We start from the raw sequence: 16,063 nt of genomic DNA, 5'->3' as shown, positions 1-16,063 counted from the left end.
GGCTCGGCTCCCCCGGCTCGGCTCCTCGAGTGCGCCGTGACGGGACCAGCGGCGGGAAGCGCCCCCTCCACCCGCGGCCTTTCGGGGCCGAGTCCCGAGCAGTCCCACGCCTGACCCCCATTCGGCACACCGGGCCCGCGGACTCCCCCAGCCCCCGGGCGCTGGCGCTGCCTCCCGGCTGCCCCTCGGCCTCCCCCGCTCCGAGGCCGGGGGGGTCCGACGGCGGGGCCGCGGCTCGAAGCCCCTCCCGGCAGCGACCCAGGGGCGGGGGCAGCTCGCCCGTCCAACCAGCGCCGGGCAGGTCGCCGCTGCCTTGCCTTTGCCTTCCCTCTCCCTTCCCCGGCCAGGACAAGCCGCCACAAAGGGCTGGGGTTCAAATGAGGCTGCCCCGGGCCGCGTGAGGGGACGGGCGGGAGCGCCGAGCGCCCCGCGGGAAGGTCCCGGTCCGGCTCAGCCTGAGCGGCCGCGGCCAGAGCGGTCCTGAGCAAGGATAACAGAGAGAAAGAGAACTGCGCCGCTTCCCCAGGTACGTCCCGTCCGGCCCCAGCGCGGACCGCGGGTGCCCGAGGCGGTGCCGGGCCGGGAGGGAGAGCCCCGAGGGGGCGGGGGAAGGACGGGCGCGGCTCGGGAAGGGCCGCGATCGGAGCCGGCAGCGAACGAGAACCACCACCCTGGCAGGGACAGCACCGCGCCCTGCGAGCACCGAGCCTGGTCTGTGCCGTTAGAGAAACCGCAAAAACACTCCCGGACGCAAACAAAAAAAGGCTGTCAGGGAGTAGAAGAGAGTTGTAAGGAGAGCGGAGACATTACATGCCAGGCAGTGAAAGCCTTCTTGACATAATTTCCAGGAATATTATTAAAAATATGATTTATTTATTTCTGCGTGTAACTCGGGTCTTCACACTTCCTTAAACTTGCTGTAAATGCATATGCGTTTCGAGAAACTTTCTAGGACATATACTATGTTCTAAAGGACTATCTGTATGAAAGAAATAGGAAATCTTCATTCAGTTTTTTACACTCAAATCTGATCAGGGAGATATAAAAGTTCCTGATAATTTACCAGATTCTATAAAATGAGTATTTGAAATATTTTGCAAAAATTTAATAAAAAACAAAGAGCCCAGAATTTATGAATACACTCCTGTAAGCATTAAATATTTATTATATGATCTAACTGCTATTTTTCATGGGCAAAGTGAGTCATCTATTAAAATATAAATCTTTTTAAGAGCTGTTATGGACAATGTGTATGCACACGTAGGAGCACACACAGTATGAGCACCTTCTGGTAGTGATTGGATTAAGTGAAAATAAGGTGAGGCCGCTGTTAAGGGAAGCAACAACAAAAGCAGTGCTCTCTTTCAGTAATTACATTCCACATCTGTGACAGAACTTCAGTAAAGCACAAAGAACAATTCACACATAGCACGACTAAAACTCTTGGTAATCCAGTAGAAAATTTGTATTTCTTGTAAAAAGAAGCTTTTGTCTAAGTCTGAAAAAAGTTACATGGCAGCAAAAGAGAACAACCTTCTGCGGTTTCTTGCAGCACTTGATAGTATTTCAAAACAAAAGTTCTCCAAAAGGTCATGAAGACGGTCTGGTTCTGAAGTTTTGCTTTAGTAATCCATTCCCCTCAGTGAGAACAGTAAAAAAACTGAACTTGTGCTTGAACCAAGATGTCACCAGTTTTAAGTGGACAGAAGAGCTGAGAAGTGACTGCATTATAATATGGGTATCTTAAAGCAATTAATCAGTTAATGTCAGTGTGGCACTGCTTACAATGGAAGCAACTAACTAGTGGCAAAACGCTAAAACTCATTCTCTCTGTAAGTTTGGAGTTAATTTTCTCCAGTTAGTTTTACATCATGTTTTCATAACTAAAACTGCATGCTCCTATGTGTCAATCCCTCCCTATATTTATTTTAAAAGTTCAAACAAAACTTTAAAGCTTTACCCAATACATGTGACATGCATATTACTGTGTTTTTCTCTGTGAATTGCTGTTGCCTTTTATAAAATCAAAAAGAAATCAGTATCCAGGTTTTTCACAGCAGTACTCCCCATCTAAAAATCAAACCACACAAGGTAATTCTAAAAGAAACCCTGTACCAGTGGAAGTCCTCTCCTTAGAAAAGAGCAAAAATTAATAAATCACATCAAGCATGAAGATTACCTTTGAGAGGTAAGCTGAGAGGTAAATTAAAGAGGATGGATTAACATAATTCCACGCAAGAAAATGTTTGGGAGATGTAAAAACAGAACATGAGCTCTGAGAAAAGGGACAGGGAGTAAGAAAGTAAGTGGATTCAGAAACTTCATGCTTGTCTGTCTTATCACAACGGTAGCATGAAATCCAGATCATGTTACTGGCCTGGTGCCTGGAACATGCCAGCTAACTGTAAGTCCACAAACACTGGCTATCAGAGGATTCTGCAGAAGCAAAACATGAATGTTTGTTAACAAAGCCCAAACCCAAGCTGTCTGATCTTTTCATAGTAGGATTTTACATTTTCAACACCCTTGCTTCATTTGCTTTTATAATGTAATGTAAATGTAAAGCTGCAGTAGTTCAAAAGGTGTTCAAAAGATGAACCAGCATCGCACTGTCACTGACACTCAGCCTGTGGTTCTCCGGCTTTGTAGCATTTACTGCTACTGTAGAGAAACACAAGAGCAGCAGCAAGAAGCAATTCTACTGCTGTCACCTACTGAGACCTGTGATGTTCCTTATCTGTAGGAATAACATAATAATGCAATTTAAATACAGAACTTCTATTGTGGTATGAAATTCAGGCAATTATTTTACACTTTTGTCTTACTTAAGGTTTTGCACACAAGATTCGCACAAATCATTATTTTGCTTTTGTATTTCTCCAAAATGCTTTAGGACAGGTGATGTCTTAAATATCGAAACATCTCCTCCTTGAACTGACTTTAGTCCAAAGTAAGACATAATAAAGTGCACTGTTCAGCCCCTACCCAGCAGTCTTCCTACTGCTCCAGCTCTACTTTTTGCAGGACACAGTATAAGCTCCTAGAGACAAAATGTCAATGCCTCAATGCTTGAAAGACTCAGCATTGGAAATCCACTTGCGGTCGAGATGCCAATGTTGATAATATATACTAAGGCTTTCATAAACACATTTCTTTCCAGAGTAATAATGCAAGTGTCTATTTTATGAACAAATTTCATCCAACAAAAAGCAGTCATGGCATTGAAAAGCTACTGGCAGCATTTTTAGATAAGCTTTATGAGTCTATGACTGTGTTATTACAAGTCCTATTTTTCAACTGATGAAGACAGACCTTTAATTGTACACAAAATTCCCAGAGGTAAACTGAAAGAGACAGTTAACCAGTCTCTTTTGTAAAAATGAGATCCTCTGAACCATGTCATCAGAACCAACAAATAATGAAAAAAGCTACAGAGTTTGGAATATCCACAATGACCTGTATTTTGTAGCTGAAAACCAAAAAGGCCATCACGCTGACATTGCAACCTTTAATGCTTCCTCTCAAGGCAACCTGATTAAAAAGCAAAAGTGAACATTTGCCAGACAGTAATATTTTTGCATGTAAAAGTATTTTTACCTTTACCATTTCAGGATCATGCTAGTGATTTAAAAATAGGTTGTAAAACACATGTATAATTTTAGATTTTAAAATAATCAAATCTTGTTGAAATGTAACAAAAATTCTAAGATACTTGTAACGATCAAAAGGTAATACATTTTGAGTAATCAAAAGCTCCACATAAGCAAGACAGAGAGTACAGGACAGAGAAATGTTTCAAAGCAAAGCCAAAGTAAGATTTTATTTATTTTTTCCCTTTAAAGGGCAGGAAAAAAAAAACAATCAAATGCTGAAACATCTGATATCCCTTTCAGAAAGTTTATTTCCTCTTTTTTCACCAGATCATGGAAACATCCTCAGTTGAGTAACAATGAATGAGCAAACCAACCAACTTCTTATTACCTACTTCAGGTTTTATACTCAGATTGCCAATATTTGGGATATGAGCTGAAATTCCAACCAAAGTGCTTGTGCTGGCTTGAGTATAAAACTGCTGTGATTATGGGCCACACAACAATGCTGCCAAATCTTTTTATACAGATGCAGTTATGCTTGCAAAAGACAAACAGAAAAAAAAATTTTGCCTGAGCAAAAAGTAAAATATACTGCTGAACAGGGTAAACATGCACAAAACTGGGTTTTGGTGCATCTGCACCGTGGCAAGTTTCTCCCAACTCAATCCCCATGAAAAGCACTTTTATGAGTTCATGACTCTTGAACAGCCACAATCTCGAAATTAAACTATGGGAAACTTCCATACTTCTCATTAGAAGTTTCTTTTGATGTTTAATTAAAATAAAACGTCTTTCTTTTTAAGCATGCCTCTTTCACCTGGTTTTTGTTTGTATGCTAGTGTGTTAAAAGTTTTGTCATACACATGAGGATAAAGGACTGTATTTCCAATAATTAAACAAATTTGCCCCAAGCCTGCAAGCATGCTTAAGGTTGAAAAGTCTACAGCTGCCTAAGGGAATTCTGCAGGGGGGACAAATATGGCCAGAGAAAGAGGAAGAACTGAGTGATCAGCAATGGCACGAGTCAGGTACAGAATCAATTACTGGGCATAGGTGCACTACGGGAGAACTGAAAGCTGATGTCCTAGACATGGGAAGGAATCCCAATGTTTTAAGAATCCGATGTTCTGCTACTCAAAAAGAAGATATTAAAAAGAATGAAATCCTTCCTTAAAACTGTTTCGTTGGCTCCCCTCCCCCCCACTTCCTCAACTCCAACAAGCTTTTTTCTCCCTGAAAGATGAATCATTGGGAGTTGTTGAAATAAGCATATTCGTTATAAACTTCCATTTTAATCCAGCTTCAGAAAGGAAGAAATGCCCTTTGTTATGTGGTCCTTCACAATATGCAACAAACAGACCTCATTCTAAGCACTTATTTTTCCCAAACAAGTAGATGATAAAAAGACTTAAGAGATTGTCATGAAAGGACTGCAGGAAGACATCTGATGGTTGTTTCTGGTTGTACTGGGGCATTCTCTTACCAATGTCCTTTTCCTTCCACTGTTTGTTTGTATAAGAACATCGTCTTAGAAAAGGTGACATGCAGCAAGATCATGACAGAGAAGCATTTCAGCACAGTCTAATAATGCTGATGTCATTCACTGTGGCTTGCCTTTGTAATCAGAGATCAAACCCTACAACAGACTTGCTAGAGAGGGGCTCAGTGCCCCACGTTAGCCCTGACATGGTCAGGGGGTGGGACTAAATGATCTTTAAGATGATATAGTAAGATGAGGCTGATGAACTCTGTTCTATTATTTTCTTACATAGTTCATAAAAAGACTGGAGGAAAATCTTTTATGATGCTCTGCATTTTTGTCCCAGAAAAGCATGTGCACCCCAAAGCCTATGCTCAATTAAAGACATGAGATGCTGTAACAAAGACAGATGTGAACACTGAGGAAAAAATTAGTTTCTTTTCAGTGGTCACAATAGTTGCAGGTTTAGAAGAGGAAAGAAAAGGATATTATGATGCCAGCAGTGAAACAAAACTATTTTACACCTATATGCAAGACATTTGCAAAACCAGTCATCTGTGCAGAAACATGAGGCCTGGACAACTGCCAGGTTTTCCAAGTGTGACCTGCTGTGCAAATGCTGATCATGCAAGTTAAAGCTGTCTGGGGTGAATTTAAGTTCCCTATTTTCTAGGGCTCCAAATAGCATTCCTTTGCTTACAAAAACCATGTCAAACTCCAGATTTTCATCTGCCATGTTTTCAAGATTCTTGACAAGTTCTGTAAAGCACCATTCCTTTCTATTTTGCAAAATGAAAAAGGGTTTATTCCAAGTAAGAAACTGAGGCAAAAGAATATATCCAAAAATTTTAAGAAAGATCAAGTCGTGGTCACTTTTGTTTGAATCTTTTAGAGAAACATCTATGGTTTATTTCACAAAAACAGAAAAATGAGAATGACAACCATATCCCTCTTCTCAGTATGAATAAGGATGCACATCCATCATGATCTTGAAACTGAAAAAAAAAAATCTCTTAAAAGTCAGCAGCTGCCTAGAATCACAGAACAGTTTAGACCAGACAGGACCTCATCTTCATCTTACAAAAGAAGGCAGATTTCAACATTAGATCAGCCTGCTCAGAGCGTTGCCTTAAGTCACAACTTCTTGTATTTCCAAGAGTGGAGATTCTACCACCTCTCTGGGTCACTGCTTCAGTCCTTGGCCATCCTCACGATGAAGTTCTTTTTTAATAAACTCCAGTGTTTTCCTGAGGTAATTTCTATCCTCCGTATACTTTCACAGTGAACTCTCCCCCCAAAAATCCATCTTCTCTACAAACACCGATTTAGTGGCTGAAGACAGCAGTAAGATGTCTCCTTCACCTTCTCTTCTGGAGGCTGCACAGACCTTGCTCTTCCTGCTGGTCTGCCAGCCTTCAGCTCTCCACGCTGGACTTACTCCAGTTTCTCACAGCTGTCACAATCACCACTTCATGTAATTTCAAAAATTTCATTGTACTAAAGATGATCAAGCAGTAAGGTGACATATTTAAGTACTGAATGGTTACTCCAGGTGAAATGTTTTACGAGCAAAGAAAAACATTATGCTAACACCACCTTGGTTTTAAAGTGTCAAACAGGCTTTATATGCTGAAAAAGCTCCCTATCACATTTTTCCCTCATTTATTTTATGAAAACTAGGTTGTATATACATGATTATGAAAATTCAACAACAAAGATCTTTTAGAAATACAGCATCAAAGTGCTGTTCAAGTAGCTGATGAGAGAGTGGTTTGTGACAGGTCTCCCTGGCAGCTGTGACAAGGCTAAGCCCATGTTTCCAAGACAACTGATGCCTATACAGTTCTGGCATCGACTTATCTTTTAAGAGATTGTGAAAGCCTCAGCTTTTCACCTTGAATATGAATCTGCATGGAAAACTAAGTTCAGGTCATGTCACCAAAAATGATCCTTCCAGGTGATTAGACTTGCTGTGCACCACCTCTGCCACCAGGCACTCCTGCAGGTATTGATCCCCTTCCAAGAGGTGACCGTGGAGCAAGATGACCAGGCTGAGAGTAACAACAGTGTTTCCAGTGAGACTCACAGTAAATCTTTCAGTTGGAAATTCCACTAGTTTGGAAAAATAACATTTTATTGCCCACGATATTGGGGTAGCAGAATTTTTAATTTAAAGTTATTAAGGACTAATTTAAAGCTTTTCCATTTTTTAAAGCTCTGGTGTTTCAATACTGCTGAATAAAGTTAAATTTTTGCATTTCATCTGAACTGTATCTCTTGCAATATATATGCAGTTATACTGCAAATGAGCTATTTGATATTTTTAGAACTTTTAGCAGCATTAATACACATATTAACTTACATTCTGTTTACATTTAAAGGCTGTATTTGTAACTGTAAGAAATCAAAAAATGTAATTCATATGTAAATGAAAACACCAGTCTTGGAAACTTTTGGGGTACTTGCCTGGAAGAAAGGATAGTTGAAATCCTGGTATTTATTGCTTAGTTTCTTATGGTTCTTGGCAGGCTTCAGATGAACTACCAACTAGTGACTACAGTTCTGAGCACAAAATGATACAAATATTCCCCATGAAGTCCACTTAAGCTGATGTAAATTCAGGCTGGACAAGAAAAATACCTCATTCATATACATAGTTACTAGGTAGTGTTTTAGAAGAGATTATCACTTGTAAATCCACATAGATTTCCTATTTGCTACTCACTGTTAAATTTATTTTAAAACAGGTTGAAAAAGTTCTTTGCAGAAGAGTATTTGACCAGACCTAGAGGATCATGACGACAACAAGATTAATCTGTTTAATGCTAGTAACTGTTGTGGGAGTTACTACAAGCAAAGCACAGGAATTTGAAGGCAATGACAAGGAAACAGATCAAGAATTCATTGACATGAACAGATATAAGCGTTCCAGTGACATGCAGGACAAATGCACTTACACCTTTATTGTACCTCAGCAGAGAGTGACGGGTGCCATTTGTGTTAATTCTAAGGAGCCTGAAGTTCTACTTGAAAGCAGGGTAAATAAACAAGAATTACAGTTACTTAACAATGAACTTCTTAAACAAAAGAGACAAATAGAAACTCTCCAGCAACTGGTAGAGGTGGATGGTGGAATTGTTAATGAAGTTAAACTCTTAAGAAAAGAAAGCAGAAACATGAATTCTCGTGTCACACAACTCTACATGCAGCTACTACATGAAATTATCCGAAAACGTGACAACGCTTTAGAACTTTCTCAACTTGAAAATAAGATTTTGAACCAAACTGCAGATATGTTGCAGCTTGCAAACAAATACAAAGACTTAGAGCACAAGTACCAGCATTTGATGTCAATTGCCAATAATCAGTCAATGATAATTGCCCAGCTGGAAGAACAGTGTCAAAGAATGCCATCCATAAAGCCACTGCCACAAACGCCACAACCACCACACAAAGTGTACCAGCCTCCAACTTACAATCGCATTAATAACCAGATATCTACTAATGAGATTCAGAGTGATCAGAACTTAAAGGTTCTGCCACCTACCTTACCAACCATGCCTGCAGTTACTAGTATTCCGACTTCAACTGATAAACCATCTGGTAAGTAGTATTATTTAGTTTATGCTAATATGCAGTGGGCAACACTTTACCTGTAATACCAAAAATGCGGTCAAAATTTATTTAGCAAAATAAATGCAAACTAATTATTTTGAACTGAGATTTCTTAGATCTGGTGTTGTCTGTAACTATCTTGTGTATTTTTTACATACATTTTGTAGTACAAGCACAGAAAGAAGGCAAAAAATTAACTCTGTCTAGCCCCACAGATTGTTCTGGTGTTACTTTGCCAAGACAAACCGACCATTTATATTACAGGTATGAGATAAAGGACCTGCAGAAAAATCTTACTATTCAACAGTTATCTACATTTTATTTACCTTTGCTCAAGACTCAACTGCTACAATTCATGACATCTGAAGGGGTTTGGCACTGTTTGTGTGATTATTCATAAAGTCATTACAAGTTTGTTCATCTGTATGATAACGTTGTGCTTGTGTAACTCCAAAAGGAATCTGCATCTGCTCTGCACCTCACACAGGGCACTTGTGCTCTGGACAGGATCAAAGGGAATGGTGGAATAGTAAGGGATATTATACAGATCTCACTAAGAGTCTTACAAGTTCTGCCACAAGCAAGATTAGAAGATGTGAAATCCCAGTAGAGATCAATTGACCTACATGGTAACAAAAATAACATGTAAAGAATTCAGTTTCACCTATGGTCCCATAGATTTTTATAAAAACCCAAACCACAGTTCAGATACATGTTACATGTAAGTGAAGTCTGTGCTTCAGTGTGTGAGCAACACAAACATCTGAACTCAGAGATGAAACAGAGTAATGCATGGGAACTGCACTCAGTGTATTTCATGGCTACTTGCAACATACTCCAAAAGACATAAACAAACTTTAGAATTATCAAATCATGTAACTGCCACACATTAAAAAACCCCCACAAAACAAAAAACCAAAAAGACCCCCATCTTATTTCTGCATAGAAATACTCACAATGTAAGAAACTTGAGCAGATGTTTCAGTCCAAAGCACTGCATCTCCACAGTCTGTAAAGTCTTTAAAACACTTTGCTACAAAGCAGTATTTTGACAGTATTGCCAAAGATGAACTCACCAAAGCCTGCACTGTGGTATGCAGAACCTCTGCCAAAAATATCATGATTCTAATGTACTGTGTAAGCAGATCTACTACAACTGCTTTGGAGCAAGATACTATGGCCTCTTTAATAATTACCTTTTGACTTCCATCTCAAAGTAGGTTCAAGCTTTGTACAGTATTTCCCTATCTTTCTCTAAGTGAAATACCTTTCCAGCATTCTTTGAAGACCTTTCCCTTCCTGTTACACTGTTTGAAAACATGTTCTTGCTTCACATCCTCCTTGTGCTTTCAAGTGCTCAAACTGGAGCTGAGGCTTCACCATCAGAGAAGAACAGAAAAGTTACTTCAGGTGTATAGCACTTTTGCTGAGCTATCCACATACCTTTTCCTGTTCTGAAAAGTCAAATGATAACTCAGATCAGGTTGCAACCCTGCAGAACTCCCAGATCCTCATCTGAGGATCTGTGCTGCTTATCCAGCTATTTTTCATGTTGTTTACAGTCCACAATTCTAAGATCTGACATCTGCTACTTCTCCCTGGACTACATAACTTATCAGAAAAAGAAGTTTCGTGCTTCTTCCGCACCAATTCATTATAATACTAACTTCTCTCCTTGTTTGCTCATTTGTAGCTTTTGATTTGTTTAAGCAAGTTTCCAACAACTGAAGTTGAGCTAATTAACCTATCATTTCCATGGTATCCTCCTCCCCTTTCTTTTTGGGCATGAAACATTTAATATCTTTTCCTCATTCTCCAGAATGTTCTCCATTCACAAAGCACATCTCAAACAAACCCCTCCCTACAATTAATGCCAAAAATTACCTTTTAGTCATGACTGGAATAAACTAGGAAAAACCCACAAGCAATATGCTACAACACAAACAAAACCCACCACCACAACCGCCCAGCCACTGTTAAAAAATTCATCCATATTTTATCCAATCCTTTCTGTAGTATTTCTTGAGTTCTTAACCTTTACCAAAGCTCCTGGCTGCACTAGCCATGAGATCACAGCCAACCTGTGCAATGAAAACTGAAGCAAAATGGAAAAAAACCACCCTAAATGCCTTCTTGTCTTTTAATCTGTTGACAGCTTTCCTTTCTCACGAAGTAATAGACCACTGCTCTCCCCTGATCACAGACTTACTGCAGTCTTACTATTCTCAGTGCCTTATTTAATTCTGTACATTTGTCCACAATGTTTGTTACACAGTGCCCCTGCCCATAAGCAGGAAAGTGGAACAAGGTGATCTTTAAGGTCCCTTCCAACCCAAGGCCTTCTGTGATTCTGACTCCCTAGAGATGATTTTACCAAAACTACCTAACTGAAAGTCAGGGTGTTTACACCTTTTTCAATTCTAAATTTTTGAAAGTTAATATCTTACAAAAAAACCCCTATCATGGAAAAGTAGCAGCAAACTCTGCTTTGAAATACTTAAAATAGTTAATCTTCATCTTAAATCACTTTCAGAGAAAAGAACCATGTGCAGTAGAGCACTGCTGCTATGTCACCTAAAAGAAACTGCAAGATCAGAACACTGTAAATACCACATTGTATATTGCTACAAATTTTCATGAAGATCAAAGCTCTGTGGTTGACTCTTTTAGGAGTTTCTTCAATAATGACTTGTAACTAATATGTTCCTTTTTGTTTTTAGTAAGTGCCACTACATACACATTGTGATTAAATAAATGAGTGATTTAAATTACCAGTGCTCTTTACATTTGTTTTTTTCCCACCTCTCATAATAAGCCATGTAATTGTGTGACAGAGCACTGCATCTCCATCTGAACTGCCAGACATCTGAACAGAGAGCCACAACAGAGACAGGGAGAAGGGGCTGAGAAGCTCCAGGCAGAGTCTCTGAACATGATACGGCCACAAGAACACAGCATGGCCACAGAACACTTGAACTGGCTCTTGGTACACTGACTTGCTGAGTAAAACAGTTAAAAAGGCAAAAAACCCCTCAATCCCCAAAACACTTGATATCATTTCTATAAAACTAATTAATTTCTAACTCATTTACTGAGTACCATTACTAGTGTTGGGGAATAAATTATGAAAAAGTGTAGAAGAACTGAAATAACTGAAAACAGAAATTACTCTTGATAGCAACATATGCTTCAGTAAGGCTCCTAATGAAAAGATATGGCAAGCCTTTCTCCATCAGTGGGCAGGGGAAATCAATCCAGGGTCTCTGATCTCAAATCCTAGAATTCTTGCTGACTTACCTCTTATGCTTAGGAAGCAAAGCAGCAGGGGGAGCCTGTCTGCAGACTCCTACATCATTTTTACATCTAAATTTCTCAGACTCATTAAAATGGAATTTATCTTCCCAGTAGAGAAAATGTCTTTTAAAATCATGAATATAAGATACTTTCAAAAAGAGTAAGCTCCTCATGGACTCTACAGAACTCAAGGAAAAAAAGGCATTCTCCTTCTGAAAATAAGAGTGCATTAACTGTAGTTTCTATGAATGCAAAGCATTTTAAAAGTCTTCTTATTTATATAAAATTTCTCTCACAGGTACTCCATGTTAAAAAAAAAATCTTATTTTCTATATTGTGCTGTCATTTATTAATGTGACAACAGTAAGACCTATAATCTGAATTTATGTTGCCGGTTCCATTGCTAATGTCTGTGTCACTGCCATTTTGGGGATCTAAGAAGTTGATTTTCTCAAAGACAGAATCAAGAACAAACTTATCATTTTGCTTTCTAAAGGAAATTCTTAATACTTGTCTCAGGAGTCATTCATATTTAGTTTCTTTGAAGATGTAATCGATGATAAAAGTACAGCTGCCTTTATCAGTAATTTATTGTGAAATATTCCAGAAATAAAGTTACAATAAATTGATCTGTTTGAAAACACTTGGTGGATATGGTACCTTTAATAAGAGGTAAAAAATTGCACTATTCAGTTAAACTAATCTACTGTAAAAAAGCTACCTATTTAAATACTGCTCTTGCATTAAAGATATTCTCAAGGGCAGTTTGATGCACAGCTCTTCTGTTTTGACACAGGGCCCTGGAGAGACTGTCTGCAAGCATTAGAAGATGGCCATGACACAAGCTCCATTTATCTTGTGAAACCAGAGAACACAAACCAGCTGATGCAGGTCTGGTGTGACCAACGGCATGACCCTGGGGGCTGGACAGTCATTCAAAGACGACTGGATGGTTCTGTCAACTTTTTCAGGAACTGGGAGACATACAAGGTTAGGACAAGTGAGCAGATGAACTTTTTTCACCCTCTAAAAATTACTGGTAAAGTTAATTTAAAGGGTGATTTTACAGTCTGGCCAAGGGCCTGCCTGAAAAAGAACTTTACCCTTGCAGAGGAGGAAGTAGCTATAAAATAAGTTGCTGCAGATTTCTATACACGCTTTACCACTAACACAGATGCAGAATATTAAAACATGCTTCTCTTTGCTTCCTGTGCAGCAAGGATTTGGTAACATAGATGGAGAATACTGGCTGGGATTAGAAAACATTTATTGGTTAACCAATCAAGGCAACTACAAACTGCTGATAACCATGGAGGACTGGTCGGGCCGGAAGGTGTTTGCGGAGTACGCCAGCTTCCGGCTGGAGCCCGAGAGCGAGTACTACCGGCTGAGGCTGGGCCGCTACAATGGCAATGCTGGCGATTCCTTCACCTGGCACAATGGCAAGCAGTTCACCACGCTGGACAGGGACCATGATGTGTACACAGGTACCAGAGCCCGCTGCTGCCTTGTGTTTTTTCGCCCTTCTCTCCCACACCCTTTTTTTTAGAACAGAAAAATACTTATGGTCATACATACACAGAAAAAAATTTTCCAGTTGCAAAGGGATTTGTTGATTAATACCTTATGAAGCACACACTGATGTGTCAGCCCTCATAGTAACACCAAAACAAAAATTCATTCACACTAGACAAGAGCCTGTCAAATACATTATGGAGGGTTGTTTGGGACAATAAAGCACACCAGTTTTCCAGCAAGGGAGAGTAGCAATAATGAGCTCTATCTGTAGAACCTAACTACTGAACGGCTTCCTGAAGAAGCCTTAATTCACCACATGGCATCTACATATTAAACATACAGTTAAAAAAGCAAGTTTTTCATTTACTTCTGAGACTGAACTGGACCTTTCTTTTGCAGGTAACTGTGCCCATTACCAGAAGGGAGGATGGTGGTACAATGCATGTGCTCATTCCAATCTCAATGGAGTCTGGTACCGGGGAGGGCACTACCGCAGTCGCTACCAGGATGGTGTTTACTGGGCTGAATTCCGTGGGGGATCGTATTCACTGAAGAAAGTGGTGATGATGATAAGACCTAACCCTAACACATTTCACTGAAATAACTCCTCTCTTGGTTTACTTTCTTGTTCTAAAAATCACAGAAAGACAGGATGTTATTACCTGGAATTACCTTTTCAGAAATGAGGAATGTAAGATACTGTACATTTATTGATAAGATATGAGGGCTTGTATATTGTATTTTCAAGAATCATCCCAGGAAAAAAAAAGCTGAAGGAAAAAAAAAGAAATTGCCACAACATTCAGAACACCTCTTGGTACTATTAGAACTGGCAGTTAGATGAACTGTAGATAAGCTTCCTGGTTTTTATTCCCTGTAAATTAATTTTGGATGGTAAAAATACTGCCACAACATTTAAATATTTTTGTATGTTATGTATAAATATTCTCAAATACAGGAAATATTACAAACTGTACAGCGAGAGTTTTATTATTATTATTATGAGCAATCATTTGACACAGGAAATCATATCCCTTGAACTGTGTAGCTGGTATATGTACAGTAGCGTGATTATTATGGTGCAATCTTTTTCAAATGAAATTAATAAAGTCAGAACTATGTAATTCTGTTTTAAGAGCAGATAGTCACACGATTGCTGTTGTGATAAATCCAGTCTTTCCCCTTCACTTGGAGTATTTTAATCTGCTCCCACAAACTGCAGTTCACCACTAATTCAACTATTTTAGATAAATACACTAATGATTTTCCTACCAAAATGAAGTAGCTACTTGCATATGGAAATTAATCCACATTTGTGCTATATAGCCAACATGTTATACTACACAATTGTCACAGTATTTTGTGCCTGACTTCAGTCATTACCTGTTGTGTAGCCTCTGTAATCAGAAGTGGCTAGATATAAATTGAAGGGACTATCCAACTTTGCAGGCAAACGATGGATACCAGTTTATAAGCTATTTAATATCCTTAGCCTATAGATGAAAATTATATAAAGAAGTTATCTGTAGCCAAGAGAAGTTATTTTTAACATATTTCACTATTATATTACTGTCAAATTATTAAATAGATTTACTCATCTATATTTAGAGGCAGTCACACTTATGAAATACAGACCGGGATAATTCTAATATTCTTCTGAAGTAGGATTCTAGACCATACCCATTTCAAAACAGCAACTACTACAAAAAATATAAGTTAAAGAATGCATAAAAGAGGCAGAGTAAAAGCCTCTACAAGTTCAATATTTTTCAGTAAGCCTGTATGACACTTACTGTATGTTTGTGTGTGTGTGCTTGCATCCTTTTCCCTCGTTACCTCCTCACTACCACAGTATGATGTGTGATGTAGCATGTGTTGTATATAACTGAAAGTAGGGGGTTTAATATATTGGATTACACCTGTAATACTGTAATTCTTTAATAAAGAGCAACGAATGTTATTTTGATATGTTCAAATTTTATCCTGTTTTAGTTCAGATTACTTAACTTCACATCACTCTGCCTCGTGACTTAAATCAACCTTGATACACAACTACTAATCATGTGTGTCAAGTGTTTAAATATTGCAACATCAAAAGCAAAACAATTTTCAGCTGAGAAAAATACTGAATTTCCACACAGCCCATGGAAGAAGGACTTGTTGTAGGTCATATGGAAAGCCCTAAATTTTCCAACAATATTCAAACTTTACTTGCCACTAGTTTAGCTGCTGAACTCTGGAAAAGATTTAAATGTTAGGGAGGAAATATTAAATGCACCAACTGGCCCTAGAGCCTAACCCTAATTGGCTCTACCGATCAGGATTGTAGCATTAAGGCTACTTCATGCTTGGCTTGAGTAAGGAATGCAGAGAACTTCAGGTATCCATTGTGCAGATCTCATGAATGAGGAATTCCCTAGCAAAGCTATTACAGATGCTCTTCCGTATCTGGAGATACAGCTACAGGTGCATCTTCATGGCATACACTCCCACCAGGCTTTAAACCCATCTCCATGCTGACAGTCTTTTGTTAAAATAATCGTATTTCTTAACCTTTCTACCT

At 39.1% G+C, this 16,063-nt stretch overlaps 2 protein-coding genes across 3 annotated transcripts in view; one reads left to right on the top strand and one right to left on the bottom strand.

Moving 5' to 3' along the window:
• The window catches only part of RALGPS1 (Ral GEF with PH domain and SH3 binding motif 1), a 76,047-nt gene that overhangs the window by 39,568 nt on the left and 20,416 nt on the right, over positions 1 to 16,063 (bottom strand). The window lies entirely within an intron of this gene.
• On the top strand, positions 312 to 15,460 carry ANGPTL2 (angiopoietin like 2). Its single transcript, XM_071574624.1, has 5 exons — positions 312 to 526; positions 7,821 to 8,676; positions 12,779 to 12,972; positions 13,199 to 13,469; positions 13,900 to 15,460. Exons 2-5 carry the CDS (start codon positions 7,869 to 7,871, stop codon positions 14,097 to 14,099), a joined length of 1,473 nt encoding a protein of 490 aa, XP_071430725.1. The 5' UTR covers positions 312 to 526; positions 7,821 to 7,868; the 3' UTR covers positions 14,100 to 15,460.

This window comes from Pithys albifrons, chromosome 20 (assembly GCF_047495875.1).
Source record: "Pithys albifrons albifrons isolate INPA30051 chromosome 20, PitAlb_v1, whole genome shotgun sequence".
NCBI lineage: Eukaryota > Metazoa > Chordata > Aves > Passeriformes > Thamnophilidae > Pithys > Pithys albifrons.
Note: the sequence above shows the minus strand (reverse complement) of the source record. Positions and strands in the feature narration are given on the sequence as shown.